Genomic DNA, 25,455 nt, shown 5'->3' with positions numbered 1-25,455 from the left:
TCATCCCTTTTTATGGTTGAATACTATTCCATTGTATGTGTATATACCACATTTTTTAGTCTATTCATTTGTTGATAGATACTTGAGTTGTTTCTGCGTTCTGGCTATTGTGAATAATGTCATTATGAACATTGGTGTACAAGTGTCTGTTGAGTTCCTATTTTCAGTTCTTTTGGGTATATACATAGAAGGGGAACTGCTGAGTCATATGATAATTGTGTGTTTAATTTTTTTTAGGAACTGCCATATTGTTTTCCACAGCAGCTGCACCATTTTACATCCCCACCAGTAATGCATGAGGGTTCCAATATCTATATTCTCCCCAACACTCTTTATTTTCCATATTTTTTAATAATAGCCATCTTAGTGGGTATGAAATGGTATTTCATTGCAGTTTTGATTTTGCATTCCCTTTATGACTAATGATGCTGAGCATTTTTTTTCATGTGCTTATTGCCATTTGTATCCTTTTTGGAGAAGTGTCTATTTAGGTCCTTTGCCCATTTTTGAACTGGATTTTTTTCTCTTTTTTTTGAGTTTTAAGAGTTCTTTATATGTGTTGCCATATCTTTGTCTGGTTTGTGTATCAGGGTAATGCTGGCCTTATGAGTTAAGAACTGTTCTCTCCTTTTCAATCTTTTGACAGATTTTAAGAAAAATTGGTATTAATTCTTTAGAAGTTTGGTAGAACTCACCAATGAAGCCGTCTGGTCCTGGGCTTTTCTTTGTTGGGATATTTTTGATTACTGATTCAACCCTCTTAATAGTTACAGATCCATTTAGATTTTCTATTTCTTCTTGAGTCAATTTGTGTGTTTCTAAGAATTTGTCCATTTCATCTAGGTTATCCAGTTTGTCAGCATATAGTTGTCCATGGTATTCTCTTATAATCTTTTCCAACTTTACTTCTGGTTTTAGTAATTTGAGTCTTTTCTCTCTTTTCTCAATTCTTTTTTTAGGAGCAAATTATTAAGGAGTCATATATGATACTTTTTTTAAAAATTAATTAATTTATTTATTTATTTTTGGCTGCATTGGGTCTTCGTTGCTGCACGTGGGCTTTCTCTAGTTGCGGTGAGTGGGGGCTTCTCTTTGTTGCGGTGCGCGGGCTTCTCATTGCGGTGGCTTCTCTTTGTTGCAGAGCATGGGCTCTAGAGCACAGGCTCAGCAGTTGTGGCACACGGGCTTTGTTGCTCCGCGGCATGTGGGATCTTCCTGGACCAGGGCTCGAACCCGTGTCCCCTGAATTGGCAGGCAGATTCTTAACCACTGCGTCACCAGGGAAGTCCCCACATATGATACTTTTAATTGAATGTTTATAAGTCTCAGAGTGAGAGGAAGTGAGTTGAGGGGGGAGGATAAGATGCTTTGAGAGTTTTAGATTCACCCACATAGTCTACATTTTGTTGATTCTTAAACCTCAGGGTGCTGTGGAACCAGTTGGTTTCTTCTATTTGTGTATAGTGCAAAGTTCCTAGCAGGAAATCCATGGTCCTGATTTTCTCTGTGCCTAATAGCAATATTAGACTTTGTTGGGGATACTAAAGATGTTCTCCTAAAGGAGAATGTAAGCAAGCATACGCTAAAATGTACACTAATGAAAATAAGTTCAATTACCTTGTAAAAATTCACCAGCTTCCCAAAATGAATCAGCTCTAAGTATACTGTTTGTCTTTCTGGAATTGTATGATTCTGTTTTGGCTGTAAATGCAAAAATTTATTTTGAAAACATGTAGGCAAAAGGGCAAACTACTTGTAACCACTCGTCTACTTTCTGTCTCTATGGATTTCCCTATTCTGGATATTTCATATAAATGGAATCTTTTTTTTTTTAATTTTTAAAAATTTATTTATTGATCGATTTTTGGCTGCGTTGGGTCTTCGTTGCTGCGTTCCGACTTTCTCTAGTTGCGGCGAGCGGGGGGCTACTCTTCATTGCAGTGCATGGGCTTCTTATTGCTGTGGCTTCTCTTGTTGTGGAGCACGGGCTCTGGGCGCGTGAGCTTCAGTAGTTGCAGCATACAGGCTCAGTAGTTGTGGCTCGTGGGCTCTAGAGCTCAGGCTCGGTAGTTGTGGCACAGGGGCTTAGTTGCTCCACGGTATGTGGGATCTTCCTGGACCAGGGATCGAACCCATGTCCCCTGCATTGGCAGGCGGATTCTTAACCACTGCGCCACCAGGGAAGTCCCTGGAGTCATATATTATATGGCCTTTTCCATCTGGTTTCTTTAATTTACCATAATGTTTTAAAGGTTCATCCATACTATAGAGTGCATCAGTATTTCATTCCTGTTTTTTGCTGAATAATGTTCCATTGTATGGCTATAGCAAATTTAAATTATTTATCAATTGAAAATCGGCACAGTAAAAATGAGATTGGGAAATATTTCAGTTGTGGTGAGTGAGTCTGAAATTGCAGCCTATAAAAATCCAGACACAACAGGCAGAGGTAAGGGAAGCCAAAATAGGGTAGAGTTAGTGAATAGGAAGCTTTCCAGAGATCAGAAATCACAATATAAGTTACAAAGAGAATAAAAAAGGTTACGATCAGGAGAATTTGAGAATTTAAAATATTGAATGCTTTGAAAAACTCTTGTAAGGCCTAATCTGTATAATGAGATATTATGCCAGTATTTGATTTCTAAACAGTAACTTTAGTGATGAATATAATTGCTAAGAATCGTGATAAATTGATTTTTAAAATAGTCTTGTATTGTGTTAAATCGTAGCTAACCTTTACTTAAATTGGATGTTACAGATTTTCTCTTTTATTAAATTGGTTATAGTAATCAGCCATAGTTTCTACAAAATTGCTTTTCATTTGTTCAAAATAGATTGCTCTGAAATGTTTGATTATAAAATATCAAATGATTTGCATTTTTAAATGTATCATTTTCTTTCAGGTTACAGTGTAGGATTTTGGAAGTCCTCCCTCCATCACACCAAAATGGTTTTGCTAATGGACATGTCAGCAATATAGATGGAGAAACTATTATCATCAGTGATAGTGATGATTCAGAAACACAAAACAGTTCTTTTCAAAATGGGTAGGTGATTTTTAATAATTTTTAAAATGTATGAATTCCCTGGCTGTCCACGCTTTCACTGCCAAAGGCCCGGGTTCCATCCCTGGTCGGGGAACTGAGATCCCACAAACCATGTGGCACAGCCTAAATAAATAAGTATGTATGTATGTATGTATTTATTTATTTAAGTAAGTATGTATGTATGTCAGATTGGGTACTGATATCCCATTGAAATAATTTTTTCTCTTCCTTTCTAGTCATACACTGGTACACTATGCCTCTAAACAATATGGTTCAACAACACCTTAGAATTTGCAAAAACTGAAACTTACCTAGTTAATTCTAGTCAGCTGCTCAAGAACAATTGAAGCTCACTTCATTCAGTTATACATTCCACTTTTGTTTACCTGGGAAAATTCATTCTGTCCTTCATTATTCACTTTATGGTGCATATAGTAAAGAAACTGTAAGTTTCTGAGATTTAGTCAATTGACAGCTTTGGTCAGCTGAGTGCTCTTGGAGAAAAATCATATAAATCCATATAGATTGGCACTGTCTGCAGTGTGTGTACTGTATTTATATCACTTGGACTGTATCTTACTTTCATTACCCAATTGCCCAATGCTTCTCTTTATCATCCTTTATGTCATTTTCTTCTCTGTAACCCCCACTTATATCCCCTTTACATATACGATTGCATTCACAGAGGCAGCTTTTCCAGAATCTAACCACTTTCCTCTACTGCCACCACTACCCTCTTAGTCTGTACTGCCAACATTTTTCTCACTTAGTTTTATTGCATTAGCTTTCTAACTGGTATCCCTGTTTGCACTCTGTTCCCCTCATCCCAGCCAGAATGATCCTTCTGAAGTGTAAGTTAAATCATTATCACCCCGTTATTCAGAATCCTGTGATGTCTTTTTTCTTTTTTTTTTAAATTAATTTATTTATTTTTGGTTGTGTTGGGTCTTCACTGCTGCATGAGGGCTTTCTCTAGTTGCAGCGAGCGGGGACCGCTCTTTGTTATGGTGTGCGGACTCCTCATCGTGGTGGCCTCTGTAGTTGCAGAGCATGGGCTCTAGGCGCGCGAGCCTCAGTAGTTGCACTACTTGAGCTGGACTACTTGAGCTCAGTAGTTGCACTACTTGAGTTGGACTGCTTGAGCTCAGTAGTTGTGGCGCGCGGGCTCTGTAGTTGTGGCACATGGGCTTAGTTGCTCTGAGGCATGTGGGATCTTTCCGGACTAGGGATCAAACCCATGTCCCCTGCATTGGCAGGTGGATTCCCAACCACTGCGCCACCAGGGAAGTCCCTCCTCTGCTGTCTTTACTCAGAGTAAAATTGAAAGCCCTTAATGGTAACCCGTAGTCTGGCCCTGCTGCTGCCTCTCTGACTGAACCTTCCTCTTTTTCTCCCTGTTTATTCTGCTTCTTGTGCAAACCATGCATGCTTCCCCCTCAGGTCCTTTACACACTCTTTTCTTTCTTCCTTTAAAAACTCATTTCCCCAAGAGTTTTTTCATGGGTTGCTCCCACATTTTTTTCAGATCTCTGCTTAAACGTCAACTTCTTGGAAGGCCTACCTGGTCAATTTATCAGGGATCATCACCCTATATGAAATAGAGACCTTTCACTCTGCACTCTATTCTCTTCATAGCACTTACCACCTACCCTGTTGTCTGTTTTGTTTGTCTCCCCACTGTATTTCTATTTTGTTCACCAGTGAATCCTTATTCTTTAGTATTTGGCACATTGTAGGCTCTTAACTATTTAGTGAATGGATGGATGAATGAATGAATATACCCTCAAAAGAGAAGAAAAAATGAGAAATTGGTAGGGGTGGAAATTAAATGTGTAGCCTCTTTGCTAGTTCTTGAAACAGGGTAAACTACATTATCTCCACTTTTGCTCTTGGATTACATAGCTAAAAAAGGTTTAAAAGTAAATCCAAGAGCTATTTGTTTGTTTATAAATTTATCTAACCTAAACTGGATAGTCTGCTTATTCATCTGGAGTTAATTTCTTCACGCAAGGAAAATTTATTGAATGAGTAATTAAAGTAGCTACCAAACATAAAATAGTGCTTTGTACTATTTTGGCTAATAAAATAGTGAGGCATATCAGTAACTTATAAAATCATAATTAAAATTAAAATGCATTAGATTCTGTTATAGTATGTCCTTAGAAACTACATTTCATGTAAAATATCATGTTTCCAAACAAATTTTTGTTTTAAATTTTTAATTTATTTTTGGCTGCGTTGGGTCTCTGTTGCTGCGTGCGGGCTTTCTCTAGTTGCGGAGCTACTCTTCGTTGCGGTGCGTGGGCTTCTCATTACGGTGGCTTCTCTTGTTGCAGAGCATGGGCTCTAGGCACGTGGGCTTCAGTAATTGTAGCGCGTGGGCTCTGTAGTTGCAGTGCATGGGCTCCAGGGCGCAGGCTCAGTAGTTGCGGCACACGGGCTTAGTTGCTCTGCGGCATGTGGGATCTTCCTGGACTAGGGATCGAACCCATGTCCCCTGCATTGGCAGGCGGATTCTTAACCACTGCACCACCAGGGAAGTCCCCCAAACAAATTATTAATTTATTTTGTGTCTTTGCTCTTTTTAGGAAGAAGAAAGATACGATCGATCCCTTATTATTCAAGTACAAGGTGCAACCCACTAAAAAAGAATTGTATGAGTGTGCTATTGTTAAAGCAACACAAATCAGGTAAAATTCCATATCTTCTGTATGGTGGTTTAAAGTAGAATAATTATGTTCAGTTAAGGAGATTTGCTGTAGAACAAATGGGTAGTAGCAAGTGATTGCTTCCCTTTTTAAAATACATGTATATTTATATGCTCATAGACTGATAATGTGATTCCTAATGAACCATGAGCCCTTTGTCTAGTTTAGTAACTAACTCCAAATAGTCTTCACATCTAAAAAATTAAGAAGGATTCTATTTATGAAGCACTTCTCATGAGAGAACTCAGTTTTCAAAGCTGAGAAACCTGGTGCTTAGAAATACATCACATTTGTAATATTATGTTCATTAGACACAAACATCTGATCAGTCTCTGCCCATTTCTGAGGAAGTTAACTAATAAAAAATGAGTATGTTTAAAAATTCCTGTTTGTGACCTAATCAAAAGATAGAGGTAGTCATGAAACAACCTAAATGTCCTTTGACAGATGAATGGATAAAGCAGATGTGGTATATATATATACAATGGAATACTACTCAGCCATAAAAAAGAATGAAATAATGCCATTTGCAGCAACATGGATGGACCTAGAGATTATCATACTAAGTGAATTGTCAGACAGAGAAAGACAAACATCATGTGATATCTCTTATATGTGGAATCTAAAATATGACACAAATGAACTTGTCTACAAAACAAAAACAGACTCAGACATAGAGAACAGACTTGTGGTTGCCAAGGGGGAGGGGGATGGGGGAGGGATGGATTGGGAGTTTGGGATAAGTAGATGCTTTGCATTCTATACATCTGTTATGTATAGAATGGGTAAACAACAAGGTTCTACTGTATAGCACGGGGAAATATATTCAATATCCTGTGATAAACCATAATGGAAAAGAATATGAAAAAGAATGTATATATATGTATAACCAAATCACTTTGCTGTACAGCAGAAATTAACACAACATTGTAAATCAACTATACTTCAATAAAATTTAAAAAATAAAAAAATAAAAAGAGAAAGAGAAGTACTGAATGGTTAATATTTAAAAGAACTGGCTCTAGGTTACATTGATATATTTTAGGAAAATCCCTGTTGTTGCCTGTTGAGGTTAGTCTCTTAGTCACCTGCAAGTAAGTAGTTGACATCGTCAGCCAACTATCAACTTGCCACCTAGGAATCAGTCTTGCATTTTGTTTTATGTAAAATAATTTTATTTATTCTCTCATCCCTGTTGCCCACCCCCCCCGCCCATATACTCATGAGTCCAAAGAAAAGTGATAACAATATTATAAATATTGAGTGGATCCTGAGTCAGGTATATTACTTTCTATAAACTGTATGGGTCTGTGCAGTTTTTTGTTTGTTTTTGGGGGCCTATCATTAATGTAAGATCTCTGGAGCATTCTCCACTTTATTGTATATTGAAAAATAGCATTTCCAAGATAATGCTCATGAATTATTCAAACTTTTGAATTTATTCAGTTTATGGGCTAATGAATAGCATAGATGAGACAACCAATGTTTTCCTTATTCACTGTTGAGTTTTTTCCTTTTTTTTTTTTTTTTGGTTTTAGTTCAAGATATGTTTTTTATGTAATGTAATTCCCTATTTAATATTTTTCACTTTTCTATTTACTTTTTGACTTATACTGTAAATATAATTCTGCTAGATCTTGGTTTCAGTTGTATTAACTCATTTTCTTCTTAATTGGTGAGGCAAAGAATTATAAGGTGGAAAGTTATACTTGATAATAGAAGACTTAAATGACTTGCAGCCCTTTGTTAACACCAAAAGATAATACTGTTCCATAGATGCAAAACTCCTCAACAGAATACTAGCAAACAGAATGCAACAGAACATTAAAAGGATCATACACCATGATCAAGTGGGGTTTATCCCAGGAATGCAAGGATTCTTCAGTATATGCAAATCAATCAATGTGATACACCATATTAACAAATCGAAGGAGAAAAACCATATGATCATCTCAATAGATGCAGAGAAAGCTTTCAACAAAATTCAACACCCATTTATGATAAAAACCCTCCAGAAAGTAGGCATAGAGGGAACTTACCACAACATAATAAAGGCCATATATGACAAACCCACAGCCAACATCATCCTCAATGGTGAAAAACTGAAACCATTTCCACTAAGATCAGGAACGAGACAAGGTTGCCCACTCTCACCACTATTATTCAACATAGTTTTGGAAGTTTTAGCCGCAGCAGTCAGAGAAGAAAAAGAAATAAAAGGAATCCAAATCGGAAAAGAAGAAGTAAAGCTGTCACTGTTTGCAGATGACATGATACTATACATAGAGAATCCTGAAGATGCTACCAGAAAACTACTAGAGCTAATCAATGAATTTAGTAAAGTAGCAGGATACAAAATTCATGCAAAGAAATCTCTTGCATTCCTACACACTAATGATGAAAAATCTGAAAGAGAAATTAAGGAAACACTCCCATTTACCATTGCAAAAAAAAAAGAATAAAATACCTAGGAATAAACCTACCTAAGGAGACAAAAGACCTATATGCAGAAAATTATAAGACACTGATGAAAGAAATTAAAGATGATACAAATAGATGGAGAAATATACCATGCTCTTGGATTGGAAGAATCAACATTGTGAAAATGACTATACCACCCAAAGCAATCTACAGATTCAATGCAATCCCTATCAAACTACCACTGACATTTGTCACAGAACTAGAACAAAAAATTTCACGATTTGTATGGAAACACAAAAGACCCCGAACAGCCAAAGCAATCTTGAGAAAGAAAAACGGAGCTGGAGGAATCAGGCTCCCGGACTTCAGACTAAACCACAAAGCTACAGTAATCAAGAGAGTATGGTACTGGCACAAAAACAGAAATACAGATCAATGGAACAGGATAGAAAACCCAGAGATAAACCCATGCACATATGGTCACCTTATTTTTGACAAAGGAAGCAAGAATATACAATGGAGAAAAGACAGCCTCTTCAATAAGTGGTGCTGGGAAAACTGGACAGCTACATGTAAAAGAATGAAATTAGAACACTCCCTAACACCATACACAAAAATAAACTCAAAATGGATTAAAGACCTAAATGTAAGGCCAGACACTATCAAACCCTTGGAGGAAAACATAGGCAGAACACTCTATGACATAAATCACAGCAAGACCCTTTTTGACCCACCTCCTGGAAAAATGGAAGTAAAAACAAAAATAAACAAATGGGACCTAATGAAACTTAAAAGCTTTTGCACAGCAAAGGAAACCATAAACAAGACGAAAAGACAACCCTCAGAATGGGAGAAAATATTTTCAAATGAAGCAACTGACAAAGGATTAATCTCCAAAATTTACAAGCAGCTCATGCAGCTCAATATCAAAAAAACAAACAACCCAATCCAAAAACGGGCAGAAGACCTAAATAGACATTTCTCCAAAGAAGATGTACAGATTGCCAACAAACACATGAAAGAATGCTCAACATCATTAATCATTAGAGAAATGCAAGTCAAAACTACAATGCAGTATCATCTCACACTGGTCAGAATGGCCATAACCAAAAATCTACAAATAATAAATGCTGGAGAGGGTGTGGAGAAAAGGGAACCCTCTTGCACTGTTGGTGGGAATGTAAATTGATACAGCCACTATGGAGAACAGTATGGAGGTTCCTTAAAAAACTAAAAATAGAACTACCATACGACCCAGCAATCCCACTACTGGGCATATACCCTGAGAAAACCATAATTCAAAAAGAGTCATGTACCACAATGTTCATTGCAGCTCTATTTACAATAGCCAGGACATGGAAGCAACCTAAGTGTCCATCGACAGATGAATGGATAAAGAAGATGTGGCACATATATACAATGGAATATTACTCCACCATAAAAAGAAGCGAAATTGAGTTATTTGTAGTGAGGTGGATGGACCTAGAGTCTGTCATACGGAGTGAAGTAAGTCAGATAGAGAAAAACAAATACCGTATGCTAACACATATATATGGAATCTAAAAGAAAAAAAAATGGTCATGAAGAACCTAGGGGCAAGACAGGAATAAAGATGCAGACCTACTAGAGAATGGACTTGAGGACACGGTGAGGAGGAAGGGTAAGCTGTGACAAAGTGAGAGAGTGGCATGGACATATATACACTACCAGATGTAAAATAGATAGCTAGTGGGAAGCAGTCGCATAGCACAGGGAGATCAGCTCGGTGCTTTGTGACCAGCTAGAAGGGTGGGGTGAGGAGGGTGGGAGGGAGGGAGACACAAGAGGGAAGAGATATGGGGATATATGTATATGTGTAACTGATTCACTTTGTTATAAAGCAGAAACTAACACACCATTGTAAAGCAATTATACTCCAATAAAAACGTTAAAAAAAAAAAAAGAGGTAGAGGGGAACCTTCAGAGACAGATCAACCCATCATAATATGCAGACCTTATATGGATCTTGATTCAAATATACTAACTGTACAAACGAAGCAAAACAACTAAATCTGAACACTGAAAGGACATTTGATGATATTAAGGAATTATTGTTACTAATTTATAATATTTTACATAATGCTTTGGTGGTTATATTTTTTAAAGAGCTACTCTCTTTTAAAGATACATACTGAAAAACTTACAGATGAAATAATACGGTGTCTGGAATATGCTTCACATAATATGGAAAAGAGGAAGTATTTGAGTTATGGATGCCAAAAAAAAAAAAAAGATAATACTGTTCCTATAATAAAGAAATGTTAATATTCCTGTAAGGAAGACTTGATATGATAGAGTAGCTCTGACAAGTAGCACTTTATGCAATGATAGAAAGGTTATATGTGTGGTGTCCAGTATGGTGGAAATGTGGCTAGTAATAGTGAGGAACTGAAGTTTTAATTTTAATTTCATTTATTTAAAAAAAACAAAAAAAACAAAACAAGAGACTTTCCCTGGTGGTCCAGCGGTTAAAACTTCACCTTCCAATGCAGGGGGTGCGGGTTCAATCCCTGGTCCAGGAGCTAAGATCCCACAAGCCTCTTGGCCAAAAAAACCAAAAATATAAAACAGAAGCAATATAGTAACAAATTCAGTAAAGACTTTAAAAACTGTCCACATCAAAAAAGTCTTTAAAAAATATATATATATGGCTAATATGTGCCAGGTAGGACAATACATTTCTTGAGGACTAGTATATTTAGTCAATAGTCAAAAGATAATTACCTTCTCAGCTACTGTATGGTGCTGGGATCCTTTTTCAGATCCTTTTATTCGTATAGTCCTTCCTGTAGTTTAGGAAAAGAATATATATTTGGGGGAGGGCTACTACTTAAAAACGCCTATATTGTTTGTTTACTCATAGAAGCTTTTAACCTGGCTTTTTCTTGAAAGGAATACTTTAAATTCAGTTGAAACATTTGCTTTCTTTCCAGAACCTTTCCAGAAATACTTGTGTGTTATTTTTTTGTTCTGCTCTGTGTATGGTGGTGGTTCTGTTTTTTAATTTGGGAGCAAGGGAAAATGAAAAGGTGTATTTTTAGAATCATAATAACTCTAACTCTCTTTAATTTTAATCCCATGAATTTGTTGGCTGCCATATGATGTTTAAATACAAAATATTTTAGAATTTGATAAAAACCCATGTTCAGTTCTATTCACAATATCCTTTAGAATGTTGATTTACATAGTATTATGTGATAATATATGGTAATCTACGAATTTTTATTATGTTAAGAATTTTAATGGTGATACTTGTAGGAATGATCATCTAGTTTTATAAAATTTGGTTTACTCTGTGTGGTATATTTTCCTTGAGGTTTATTTGATTTCTGAGTGGTTCCTAAGCAACAAATGCATATACTGTTTTTTTTTTCTTTTTTAAAGGTCAAAGTGCTGTGGCGGGGAGTGGGGGAAGGAAAGTTTTGTTGTTGTTGTTGTTGTTTTTAATTTATTAATTAATTTATTTATTTTTGGCTGTGTTGGGTCTTCGTTTCTGTGCGAGGGCTTTCTCTAGTTGCGGCGAGCGGGGGCCACTCTTCAGCACGGTGCGCGGGCCTCTCACTGTTGCGGCCTCTCATTGCGGAGCACAGGCTGCAGACGCGCAGGCTCAGTAGTTGCTCAGTAGTTGTGGCTCACGGGCCCAGTTGCTCCGCGGCATGTGGGATCTTCCCAGACCAGAGCTCGAACCCGTGTCCCCTGCATTGGCAGGCAGATTCTCAACCACTGCGCCACCAGGGAAGCCCCATATGCTGTTTTTGTAATGGACTTTCATGGTAGATCCACTCAAGCTGATTTTATAACATTCTACATAAATACTTCTATATGAAGTTTCTCGTAACTTCTACATAACTACTATCGGAAAATGAAATTTTCTTCTTTTCCTAGGCTTGAAATTGAGGTTATGCATTCAAAAGAGATGATGGAGTTCAGATTGAATTCTTTGATACTAACACTTTCTTCTTTCTCCTCCTTTTCCCCTTGTAGCCGGAGAAAACACCTATTTTCTCGTGATAAACTAAAGCTTTTTCTGAAGCAACACTGTGAACCACAAGATGGAGTCATTAAAATTAAGGTAATCAGAACAGTGATATTATTTGTTGGAAAGAAGGGGAAAAAAGAGAAAAATGAGCGGTGTTATAAAGTTGTAACATTGCAGAAATGTTACTCCAAATTTGGTTGAAAATAGCTCTCTTTTTATCTGGAGCCAGTTTTAGTAATTTTCATTGGATTAAATACTGTTTTTTGCAATTGCTAGAATAGCTAAGTGGGTCAGGTACTTCTACTTTTTTCCGTGTATAAAAAAGATCAACCAAGACAGATGAGAATAGAGGGAAAACTTGGAGAAAGAAAAGTTATGGGGAGAATTCCCTGGTGGTCCAGTGGGTAGGACTCCACCTTTCCACTGCAGGGAGTGTGGGTTCAATCCCCGGTTGGGGAACTAAGATCCCGCAAGCCACGCGGCTGAAAAAAAAAAAAAAGTTATGCGTGTAGGGCAACTAGTGCTTTCTAATAGTGTAGTACTGGCTCACAAAAACAGAGTCAAAGAACAATGCTAAAATAGATCCTACTAGTTAGGAAAACAATATATATATAATAAAAAGAATCTCAGAGACCAATACTAAGCAGATAGATTATATTTTATTCATAACCATTCAGAGAGAAAAAATCAAGTTTAGATACCTCACATTGTATACTAAGTAAAAAGTTAAATGGTGAGACTAAAACTGATTTTTTTAAATGAGAAATATTTAACTCATACTGGGAGAGAGACATTAAGTAAAAAAGCAAAAGAATGGGTTAGAGAGATGTATGCATGTGTCAAAAATCAGCTACTGTATGCTTAAGATTTGTGCATTTCATCATATGTAAATGTTACATCAAAAGAAAAGATATGAAGTAAAAGAATAGATGTATTTACTCTATGTGAAAAGTAGCATTTCAAATCTAGAGACCAAGATAGATTATTTAATAAATAGAACTGGGACCCTTGGTTAACGTAAATGTTACATCAAAAGAAAAGATATGAAGTAAAAGAATAGATGTATTTACTCTATGTGAAAAGTAGCATTTCAAATCTAGAGACCAAGATAGATTATTTAATAAATAGAACTGGGACCCTTGGTTAACTATTTGAAAAAATAAAGTTGGGTCTAACTCAAAAAAAAAAAGACATGAGATAACTCTTAATGTCATTTATGCTGAAGTACTTAGAAGGAGCAATAGAAAAGAAGTACCAAAGATGAGATTGATTTGACAGTATAAACTTACGTAGGTTTAAAAATGTCATGAATATATTTCAAGGGCAAGTGCTGGAGGAAAAATACTTTCAGTGAATACAGTGAGGAGCTCAAATCAATTATAAAACATAAACACCCCATTAGAAAAATAGACAGACATGATCAAAATTCACAGTGGATGAAGTATTAAAACTTGAAAACACATAAGGTAGAATCATCTGAAAGAAAAATTTCTAAAATATTTGTCTTTGATAAGAGAACATAATTTAAGCATTCTGTCTATATAGTATTGAACAGGTAGCCATGTAGAATGATGCTTGCAAGAAGTTGATTTAGATACTTGTGATAAGTGGCTAGAACAGTGCCTGACACTTGACAGGCAGTCAGTGAATATGTGAATAGTTGCATATGTGTATCATAAATAGCCAGTTGGCTAATTCACCTAACTTTCTAAGATCTCTTACACATCAGTGAACAAAAACAACCTAATTAGGGAAAAAATGTCGAAGGACATCAGCAGTTATTCACCAAGGAAAACAAAGTCAGTAAGCATGAAAAGAAATTCAACTTTACTTAATAAATATTGAAAGTTAAGGTGACAGTAAACATTTTTCTCTTAGAGTATAATGAAAGACGGTTAGTGGATATTCTAGTGTACTTGCACACATGCACACACACCCTGAAAACAACAAAGTTTGGGGACTTCCTTGGTGGTCCAGTGGTAAAGAATCCGTCTTCCAATGCAGGGGACGCGGGTGCTATCCCTGGTCGGGGAACTAAGATCCCACATGCCGCAGGGCAACTTAAGCCTGTGTGCCACAACTCCTGAGCCTGTGTGCTCTGGAGTCCGCGAGCCACAACTAGAGAGCCTGTGCACTGCAATGAAAGATTCTGCATGCCACAACTAAGACCCGACGCAGCCAAATAAATAAATAAATAACAACAACAACAAAGTTTGATACCCTGTGTGTGAGTGTAGACTGTTGTTACGAGTACCTGCAAGAACACAAAGATGTGGTATTTTTGTTTATTGTGTGTGTTGTGTGTGTGAATGAGGACACCTTGGCAATTAATATATTAAAACCTATTTTGACCTTTTTTGGGTATGTATTTGAGAAGAAACCACCCATTCATACTTAAAGGGCAGTTCTCTACATTCACAGGTTATTTAAGTGGGATAGTAGACAGCCATCTTAATGGAATTTACTTTAATGTAAAATCTTAATGGACTCTAGATTTACTCTGATGGCCAGAACTGATTGACTTTTAGGTGTTAAAAGCTATGTTCTACCAAAAGTAAAAATATTATATAGAAAATTGAATTCCAAGTAGAAGCATTCCTATTTTGTTAATAACTTAAAATTTTGTATCATCACATTTTCTGTATTTCTGTAAATGGCATTTTTTTTTTTGGAGAGAAGGAAAGAATGATGATCTTGGCCGTTAGACCAAAAGTAATCTTCAGAATTGCTTAATCAAAATTAAGAAGTTTAGGGACTTCCCTGGTTGTCCAGTGGTTAAGAATCCACCTTCTACTTCCCTGGTGGTGCAGTGGTTAAGAATCCGCCTGCCAATTCAGGGGACATGGGTTTGAGCCCTGGTCCGGGAAGATCCTACATGCCACGGAGCAACTAAGCCCGTGCACCACAACTAATGAAGCCCGCGCGCCTAGAGCCGGTGCTCTGCAGCAAGAGAGGCCACCGCAATGAGAAGCCCATGCACCGCAATGAAGAGTAGCCCCCACTTGCCGCAACTAGAGAAAGCCCGCGTGCAGCAACGAAGACCCAATGCAGCCAAAAATAAATAAATAAATACATAAATTTATTTATTTATTTTAAAAAAGAATCCGCCTTCCAATGCAGGGGATGCGGGTTCGATCCCTGGTCGGGGAACTAAGATCCCACATGCCACGGGGCAACTAAGCCTGTGCACCCTAGAGCCCACACGCCACAACTAGAGAGCCCGCGCTCTGGAGCCTGCGCACCGCAACTAAAGATCCCGTATGCCGCACCGAAGATCCCGCGTGCCACACCTAAGACCTGATGCAGCCAATTAAATAAATAAATATTTTTTAAAAAGAAGAAGTTTAGAGTTGGACATAGATGAAAGGTGAACAAGTTCCGAATATGAAGTAGAAGGAGAGAAACTCTTGATTTTAGCAAATTATCCTAGAACCACACCACTCATGGTAAAGATGAGGTTGACTTCTCCGAACTTAAATTTTGAGTTGAAACTTCATAGGAATTGATCAATATTTCTGCTTTTATCCAGACCAACTTTAAAATTTGATACATAAAGTATCTAAGTTATCACTCCAAACTGGGTGGGGGGAATCTAAATGTTCAGCAGTTAGAAATGGCTAAGAATGTATTGGTTTAATACAGTGGATTTTTTAATATTAAATATATGGATTATTTATTTACATAGAAAATCTCATACAAAATTAGTCAAAAGCAAACAAAAAAGATTATTGTATAAATGTAATTTTGAGATAGTTTTAGAATTCAGGAAACTGTTGAAGCATTCTTGAGTACTTTATGGTGAAGCAATCCTTTGAATTGTTGTTTTCTTTATGGTAAATCTGATTAATTATATAGTTTTTAAAAGGATCAAGAAATAAAATATATGTTACTGCATAATACACATAAAATTCTAATGGTTTTGACTTGGTCTTTAACAGTAATCATATGACATGTTAGCGCTTATCTGTATATGGTTTACTAATGTGTTATTATTGTACCCTGTGTCTTTTTTTAATGAAGGCATCATCTCTTTCAACATATAAAATAGCAGAACAAGATTTTTCTTATTTTTTCCCTGATGATCCACCCACATTTATCTTCAGTCTGGCTAACAGAAGAAGAGGGAGACCTCCCAAACGAGTATCTGTTAGTCAGGTAAGTAGAGAATAGATAAAAACTACATTGTAGTTCTTAATAAAACTAACCAAAATTAAGAGTGGGATTTGGCTCCCTTCACCTCTGTAGCCTGTAAGAAGGAACACATTCCTTCACACACAAAAAAGGTGGGTACTGTATGTTAATAACTGCTTAGCAATGAGGCTTGTAGAAGTTTCAAGTGTGAATTAGACATGATTCTCATGCCACAGGGATTTTATACTGAAGTGGAAGCAAGCCTATAAGCAATCACTAATACAGGGAATAAGTTATGGAATTGAAATGTAAAGATCATTTAAAAGATACGAGATAATGGTATCACAATTAAGCAGGCTAGAGACCTTAATCTCCCAAGAAATAAAGTAAAAATAAACTTTTGACATGTTTAATATTGGCTACAAAAATGTCTCTGACATGTCTTTTCTCTGTCTCTTTCTTATTTGACGTCTACACCATCTAGTTTATAAAGGACCCTGGAAGATTTTTGTTTGTTTGTTTTTCTAATGCATATTTTTTTTTTTTTTTTTTTATAATTTCCTCCTCCTTTTAGCTACTTTTATTTTTATTTATTTATTTATTTTTGGTTGTGCTGGGTCTTCGGTTCGTGCGAGGGCTTTCTCTAGTTGCGGCAAGTGGGGGCCACTCTTCATCGCGGTGCGGGGACCGCTCTTCATCGCGGTGCGCGGGCCTTTCACTATCGCGGCCCCTCCCGTTGCGGGGCACAGGCTCCAGACGCGCAGGCTCAGTAGTTGTGGCTCACGGGCCCAGCCGCTCCGTGGCATGTGGGATCTTCCCAGACCAGGGCTCGAACCCGTGTCCCCTGCATTAGCAGGCAGATTCTCAACCACTGCGCCACCAGGGAAGCCCGCTAATGCATATTTTTAAGGCTCCTCTTATATATTACTGGTTGTTTTTCCTGGGAGGTTTTTGTACTAATTTGTAGAACTATAGGATTAACTCATATTCTGTATGTTACTATGATTAGAGTTAATAAATGTTCAGTTATACTTTAGAATAAAACCTTAGTATAAAGTATAATTGAATTTTTTGTTTTTTATTTTTACTGTAAGAACAAAGCAGACGATTAGTTTACAACTTTAGTGGTTCTACAACTTTAGTTTTCTGGGTTTTTGTTTTTGGTTTTTTTTTTTTTAGGAGGACAGCATTGCTAATAAACAGACTGTTGCAGGTTATAGGAACAGAGCTACTAAAGAAAGAGACAAACTTTTGAAACAAGAAGAAATGAAGTCACTGGGTGAGTTTTAATGTAAAGGATATACCAAAGATCTTGGCAAACAGAACAGGCTTAATAAATGTTAGTTCTCCAGTTCCTTCAACTTCATTTGTTGTCTGCCTTCTTAACACCTTTTTTCTCTCCAAAAACTGTTAGTTACAGGAAAGAATATTTCTCTGTGCCCAGGCAGGGGGTGTTTCTAAAATGGCATATTTCTGTTTTGGTTTTTCTTAAACATAGTTTTTCCCCTCAGATTATAATTAATTTCTTTACTAAATGAGACCTCTGTTTATCTCTTAAAACAGTATTTCAGGGTATAACATATCCCCTGTTAAACTGACCTAACGCTAGATTAAGCACAAGTTGGCAAGTTTCTAGGGCTTTCAAACTGTTTTGGTCCATTTTTGTTTGATTCCTACAGCCTTACAAAACATTGCTTCCCAAATGTGACTGTACACAGGAATCTTAGAAATCTTACTAAAATGAAGATTCTAAATTAGTAGGCCTGGGTGGGAGAAGAGATTCTGCATTTGCAACAAGGTGATACCTTGCTGCTGGTCTTAGGACCACACTTTGAATAGCAGGGCTTTCAAAGGCAGGTATATGTTTGTCCCACGGCAGTAGTTTGTCTTAAACACAGCCAACTTGCTCTTCCCATTTTAATCACTTGCTGACTCCCTCCAGTAATTTACAACCCCTGGGAGTCTCTCTTGATTTAACCTTAAGATAGTTCAGGGATTCTTTTGTTACATTAAAAAAATGTGTTATTTTCTGTCTGTGTACTTTTCTAAGTTTGACCTTCTCCACAGCTTTTGAAAAGGCTAAATTAAAAAGAGAAAAAGCAGATGCCCTAGAGGCAAAGAAAAAAGAAAAGGAAGATAAAGAGAAAAAGAAGGAAGAATTGAAGAAAATTGTTGAAGAAGAGAGACTGAAGAAGAAAGAAGAAAAAGAGAGGCTTAAAATAGAAAGAGAAAAGGTATACTCAAGTATATTAGTTACGCCCTCCACAGATAGTTAATAGTACTTTATATATTTAAATTCATGGTTAATTTTCAAATGCTTTTATCACTTTCATTTACATTTATAGTTGTGCATAGAGCACTGATAAACAGTACTGGTTTATCTCCCTTTTGCTTTGGAAGATTTAATGAATGATTTAAGGTTCAACATATATGCATGCCTTTACACCTCAAAGCCTCTTCTAAAGTACAATTCTAAAGTTGATTTTCTTCATTATTTAGACTTCCATATTTAGGGAAGACAATATATGTAAAACTTTCAAAAGTAAAATACATCGTTAGAAAAGTACAATAAAATGCATGATTAATAAAAATTAGTGCAGTGTTCTTATTCTCCTTAAAGAATAAGGTATCTGTGATAATAGGTATTTCAGCAAATCTTTGATTATAACCTTCAGGGGTAGATATTCCTTAGAGAATTCTATAGCTGGTTTCTTCTAAAGTCAGTCATTGTCATTGGTTTCCTGGGATATTCACAAGTAGCCTAGGTGTTACACATTGTGCTCATTTAAATTGCATGTGTTTCTTGAATTATTTCTTATAGCCCCTTGGGTGGGAGTAGGGAGTGTCTGATACATGTTTACTCCAGAAAAAAATAGAAAACAAGAAAAAAAAAACCACTTGTAATCTAAATGGTAACATTTAGAGATAGCATTAATGCTTTGATTAATTTATTTCTAGTCTTTATTCTGGGCCTTAAAGAATAAGATCCAGTATTTATAATTTTGTATATATATTTTTTGTTTAACATTATAAACATTCCATCATGGTATTAAATAAACTAAATAAGTGAGGTGGAATTTTTAGTGACTGCATATAATCGTTAATCAAATAGATATAAGTAAACATTTAAAAATTTTTGCTCATAAATAATGATACTTTGTTCAAATTTATGAACAAAAGTCTTTCCTCTTTTTGGATTGTGTCTGGATAAATTTGTAGAACTGAAATAATAGGTCAAGGGTAAGAACATTTTTAAAACTTTCTATACATCGTGGACATAGATATTTGTTTGCCAGATGTACTTATGTATATTCACTTAGCAACAGTGAATGAAAATACCCATCTCATTACATCCTGCAAGAATTATTTGGGGGGGAGGGGGAGTTTATTTCAGCAGACCGCTGGAAGCACAGTTAATAAATTCTGTAACTATCTAGTTGTTTCATGTTAAATTTGATAAGTGTATATCTGTTTACTTTCAGTGTTACTAAATTTCAAAGAAAGAATATTAACATATATTAAACATATATATTATTACATACATTAACATATATTTATTGGAAATAATTATAATAAAATATTTTGTTTACATTTTGCTTTATTAGAGACTTTTTAGGGTCAGTATTTATCTTGCAGTTTCAAATACCAGAAACAAGAAGGGTTTCAAAAGACCAAGTGAGCGAAAAGTTCACCAATTGTATACTGTCCCCTCTGTGTGTCTCTAGGCAGTTAGTCAGGTTTAAATGAATCTTGAAAACAAATGTATTACAAATATAAGGGGAGGTTTTATTTTAGGTACTCTAATAACTTCTTACCTCTTTAGTTAAGATCTAATTGATTTAAAGTAGAGGGAGAGCTGCTATAGACAGGGTTGGATTGAATTAATATTTATCCAGGAGCTGCTATGTGTTGAACATTTTTCGTCTTTGTAGCAGTTCTGTCAGGCAGGCATTGTTTTCATCAGTGGTTTTAACACTTTAATGTGCATCAGAATCACCAGAAGTGCTTATTAAAACATCAATTGCTGGGTCCCAACCCCGGAGTTCATGGTTCAATAAGTCTAGGTAGGGCTCAAGTAATTGTATTTCTTACTAGTTCTGAGGTGATGCTGATGCTGCCTTATAAATTTCTTATAAGAATTTTTATTAACCTTTTGTTTTAGGAAAGAGAGAAATTGCGTGAAGAAAAGAAAAAGTATATGGAATACTTAAAGCAGTGGAGTAAACCTAGAGAAGATATGGAATGTGATGATCTTAAGGTATGAGCTTGTTCTGTGATGTTTCACACACCTGTGTAACAGAGGAAGTAGCCAGTTAAGCAAATGCTTATATTTAGAGTTCCAAAGTAACATTGTTAGTATTTTATAACAAGCTTTGATAATGATTCTTAGTCTGTGGAAATAGTTGGTCATCTGTGCTAACCTTGGTAGTCCAGTAACCACTGGGGCCAGGCATACATTTAGTTTGATTGCTAGACAAAGAGTCTGCTCATCTCCAGAAATAACCAAAGTATCCAAACCAAACTCGTTCATCTCAGTGTATAAGGAACCATTTCTAAGTCAATAGATGATGGATTAATTCTGTTCCATATCCTAAGGAAAATACTGCATTGAAGATCATATTGACACGGCTAATGCCTTGCTTGACCTCAGAATCTAGGTTAGGAGTCCTTCTTAACTAGGAAAGGTAGTCAGAAGTATAGTTCAGCCTAAAGTTATGTTCTTAGTTTGATGAAGGAAAAAGTCCCTAGAGACTGTGATTTAGTAAAGTTGGAATAAAGCCACAGCATCTATAAATTTTAAAGTTCCAAAGGGGATTATGATAAACATCCAGTGTCGAGAACCACATGAAATAATTCTTTACGTGAAATTATTCTTTTAGGTAAAGAGTGTATCATATCTGTCTTTTACAATTTCCTGTACTTGGTTCAAATAGTTATATAAATTGTTTAATCTTGCAGGAACTTCCAGAACCAACTCCAGTGAAAACTAGACTACCTCCTGAAATCTTTGGTGATGCTCTGATGGTTTTGGAGTTCCTTAATGCATTTGGGGAGCTTTTTGATCTTCAAGATGAGTTTCCTGAGGGAGTTACCCTAGGCAAGTGCTATTGCTGTGTTGTAGGTCACGCTAAAATTAGTGGCTTAAAGGAACAAGTTATTCTCTCTCAAAGTTCTGTGGAGTCACTGGACCCAGCTGTCCAGTCCTTTCTTGGGGTCCTTCATGTGATTGCAGTCAGACAGTGGCTGGGACTGGAGTCATCTGAAGGCTCACCTGGCTAGATGTTCAAGATGGCTTCTTCGCACACGTGCCTGATGCCTCGGTGCTCCGCCACATGGTGTCCCACTCCATCAGAGTAGCCTGCACTTCTTATGTGGCCGCTGAGTGCTCCAAGAGGCTGGAAGCAGAAACTGCCAGTTTTCTTAAAGGCCAGGCCTGGAACTAGCAAACCTTACTTCTGCCATATTCCATTAGTTAGGCCTGCTGGGATTCAAGGAGGCAAAGGAATAGACTCTACTTCTTGAGGGTGGCATGGTATGTAAGTGCAGGGAGGGGAGAAATTGACAGCTGTATTTGGAGACAAGTTATTGCCTAACTTTAATTTATGATTCTGTTTTGCCTCTGCACTTACATACTATTACTTTTTATTTACATCATTTATAAGAGCTAAATTAGTATGAGAAGGGCTTTGGATCCCATTTTAGATTTTTAGCTGACCAATAGCAAAATAATTTTCTTAAGATCCAAATAAAGATTCTCAAAGACAGAATTATAATGCCACTCTTATTTTAATAAGAGTAAATTCTTCAGGAGGGCCTTCACATTCCCTCAGTTTTTCTTTATGAGCTAGGTGAAGCATGAATCATTGTGCCTTACAGATCAAGAAGGTCTAAACAACGCTGGTTTAGGTAAGAAGTTTAGGTTAGATGAATTAGATGAGAAACATTTATGACTTGAACACAATTTTAGGATTACACCTAATGCTGATGATTACCTCTTATGTGCACTATTTGGTAAACAGTAATGTCCCACATAGCTCTTCAGAACAGTGGGACAACAATAATAAATCTTTGGGATTGTTATTCAAATTAGAGTAAAATTATAATTTTTAATATATGCCTTAATTTGCGTCTCAAATTTAAACTTAGATGAAATACTGTATCAATCTACTGAGACTAATTTGGCTTTCTTTGAATGCAGTGATTTTGGCTTTTGATTTTATTGTATTTTATTGTAATCATTATAAATTATTTTTGATTTTGGCTTGAATAATACTTGGCTCTACTTTGATAAATGGGCAGTTAAGAAAATAGTTACACAGGCTATTGTTGATTAAAATGTTTATTATTCCAATGGAGTTGTTTTTTTCAGTACATGACCAGAACTTTAAATTCATTTTAAACATTTTATTCGCAGAAGTGTTAGAGGAAGCTCTTGTAGGAAATGACAGTGAAGGCCCACTATGTGAATTGCTTTTTTTCTTCCTGACTGCCATCTTCCAGGCGATAGCTGAAGAAGAAGAGGAAGTAGCCAAAGAGCAAATAACTGATGCTGACACCAAAGGTCAGAATTCAGTGTTACTGCTTGCTGATAGTAGCTTTGTAGTGAAACTAATTTTTGATTAGTTAATTTTTAACTTTACTTGGCTTTTACAGTTATAAAATTACTTGATTTTTGAGTCATATACTAGCAACACATCATCAGTTGTCTTAGAACAACTTTGTTTTAAAGTATCCTGTTTCTGATGGCCTTAAAAATGCTGCAGCCCCCACCCCACCAATCTGTCTTGCTTTTTACTCCTTTAGATTTCTCCTGCTATTTAGGAGCACTACAGATTTCATTGACTAGTATCTAATTCCAAGAAATTCTACTAAATAGCATGATTTTTTTCCCCCACCTAAGGAATTACTTCAATTGTTGTTATTAATACTTTAAATTGAAAATATTACCACTGATTTCATTTCCTAGCTGACAATTTTTAGACCAGAGTTAAGTAAAATTTAGTTTTTAAATTTCAGTAATTGGTTTGAACTAGAAATTTTGCTCTTTAAATTCTATACAGTTAAGTATCTAGAGTCAGCGTGTGGTACATATTAATGTAGGAATAATTCTTGGGGAAACCCTTTTTTATTTTTAATACAGAGTAGAGTATGTTCACTGTTTTATTTAGGATTTACCTCAATCAGGGGAATTGTTAAGCATTTATATTAAAAGGTTGATTTGACTTCCTGAATAATACTCTCTGTGAATTTTGCCACATTATGAGATGGGACTATTAAACAATACTTTAGTGTATTCCATAAAAATTTACAATAAGAGATAACTATTTGGAGACATCTTGATAGCAGAATCTTGGTAGAAAAAAAATGGGACATTCCTCCATTCAGATAGCATGGTTGGCCATAGATAATTTGAGCTAATTTCCTTTATGCCTGGTCGATGAAGCAATAGGATAATTATGAGTATGTAGCCAATGTCAGCTGCCTTTTGATTTTACAGGCTGAGTTCAAGCAAAATATATTCTCTAGCTTGAGTGCTAATCACCATAGCTCCCTTATCAAGGCCATTTTAGCAATGTGGTCCTCATTGTCATCTCAGGTGATTTAGTCAATTAAATGAAACTCTACTAAAGGGAAGACAAAAGGGTAAATCCATTTATAAAACACCTAAAGATTTTCTAGTGACAAGTATGAGCACTAAAGATGGATTATCTAAGAGAGACAATGTAACATATATTCGTTCTTTTAGCCTTTAGGTTTTCTTAATGACCAATAACATCACAGGGTTATTGACCAAATTCTGACCTTAACACAAGACAAAAAGCTTTTTTTAATTCAGGATTTGAAGCAGGTGAATTTCGTAGTTCTGGAAATCCTGATGACAAACAGTGGAGTCAAAAGGAAATTGTATTGGAAAATCAGCTAATGTAAAGGAAAAATATATGTAATATTGATGTTTGTATTGCCATTATATTTTCTATTCATGATTTGTTTGATCTGCAGTTTTTATAGCTCTACTCCTATACAGAACTGTCTATAAATTCTACCTCTGAATATGTATTGACAATTAAATAAAGGTTTTAATGCTCTTTTTGAAACTATTTAAATGTTAGGGAGGGAGAAAAAAATACTCAAGGAATTTCACCCTTCTCTCACTTGTGTATTATTATTGGCCACATTTTAAATGATTATTTCAGTTTCATTAAGGGCCCTAGGCTGTTCCCCTGGATATTTTTCATATGTTCTCCCACCTCAGTTACAAAAAAGCTCTTCCATAGTCTTCCTGAAAACCACTGAATAATCAAATGGGATTGAATATTCTTTTACTTCCTCTTTAGCTGGTCTTATTATGTAAGGTGTTTCTTGCTATTTTTAGAAATCAGGAAATTGGGCAGAAGATAAAAGCATGAATTTATCTTAGTGATGAAAAAACTGAGGTTCAGGGAGGTTATTTGCTGAAGATCACAAAGATAGTAAGTGACCACAGAGCTAGTAAGACACTATATATGCGTTGTTTCATTTAATCCTCATACCACCCTTGTGAGGAAGATGTAATTATTTTCTGCCTTTTACACACAAAGAAACTTAGTCTTAAGGAGTCTAATTAAATTGCCCAAAGACATTTGGCTAATAAGAAAGTGACAGGATAAAAACTCAGGCACTCTGGCCTAGAGCTTCATAATGACTGTTATATTACCTTATTATATGGCAAAGAAGTAATTATCTGTCTTCCAGAACATCTGATTTCTTTGGTCTTTGGTCTCCCTGTTTTTATATCAAATCTTGGAAATTTTGACCAGCAATTTTTTAACTCTTCTATTAAAAATATCAATTCCTCTCGTTAGTCTTACATCATGAACTTAGTGCCTTTCAAAGTACAGGAAAAAGAGCATTCTCCTTATATAGAATAGTTTTGTGTATTTGCTGAGATGTTATTGTTTAGTGTTGAAATTGTGTGCACCTAATTCTAGATTATGATGGTGATAAATGTATCTGTTTCACATAGTCAAGCCATATACAGTTCAGCTATATTCTCTTGGTATGATGTACCTGAGTGACTGTCTCGGCAAATCCTAGAATGATATTTACAGTTTCTTGAGGGTGCAATTTGGTAGATAACTGAGTTAAAGAA

At 36.0% G+C, this 25,455-nt stretch overlaps 1 protein-coding gene across 2 annotated transcripts in view; it reads left to right on the top strand.

Moving 5' to 3' along the window:
- BAZ1A (bromodomain adjacent to zinc finger domain 1A) overlaps window positions 1-25,455 on the top strand; it is a 92,253-nt gene that overhangs the window by 31,501 nt on the left and 35,297 nt on the right. For both annotated transcript variants that reach the window (XM_036842338.1, XM_036842337.1), the window contains exons 4-12: window positions 2,904-3,047; window positions 5,636-5,737; window positions 12,200-12,287; window positions 16,215-16,349; window positions 17,505-17,604; window positions 18,393-18,559; window positions 20,488-20,583; window positions 21,285-21,423; window positions 22,741-22,887. In XM_036842338.1, coding sequence (XP_036698233.1) covers window positions 2,904-3,047; window positions 5,636-5,737; window positions 12,200-12,287; window positions 16,215-16,349; window positions 17,505-17,604; window positions 18,393-18,559; window positions 20,488-20,583; window positions 21,285-21,423; window positions 22,741-22,887 — 1,118 coding nt within the window. The remainder of the gene's footprint in view (window positions 1-2,903; window positions 3,048-5,635; window positions 5,738-12,199; window positions 12,288-16,214; window positions 16,350-17,504; window positions 17,605-18,392; window positions 18,560-20,487; window positions 20,584-21,284; window positions 21,424-22,740; window positions 22,888-25,455) is intronic.

This window comes from Balaenoptera musculus, chromosome 2 (genome assembly GCF_009873245.2).
Source record: "Balaenoptera musculus isolate JJ_BM4_2016_0621 chromosome 2, mBalMus1.pri.v3, whole genome shotgun sequence".
NCBI classification, from domain to species: domain Eukaryota; kingdom Metazoa; phylum Chordata; class Mammalia; order Artiodactyla; family Balaenopteridae; genus Balaenoptera; species Balaenoptera musculus.
This window is presented reverse-complemented; position numbering and strand designations above follow the sequence as displayed.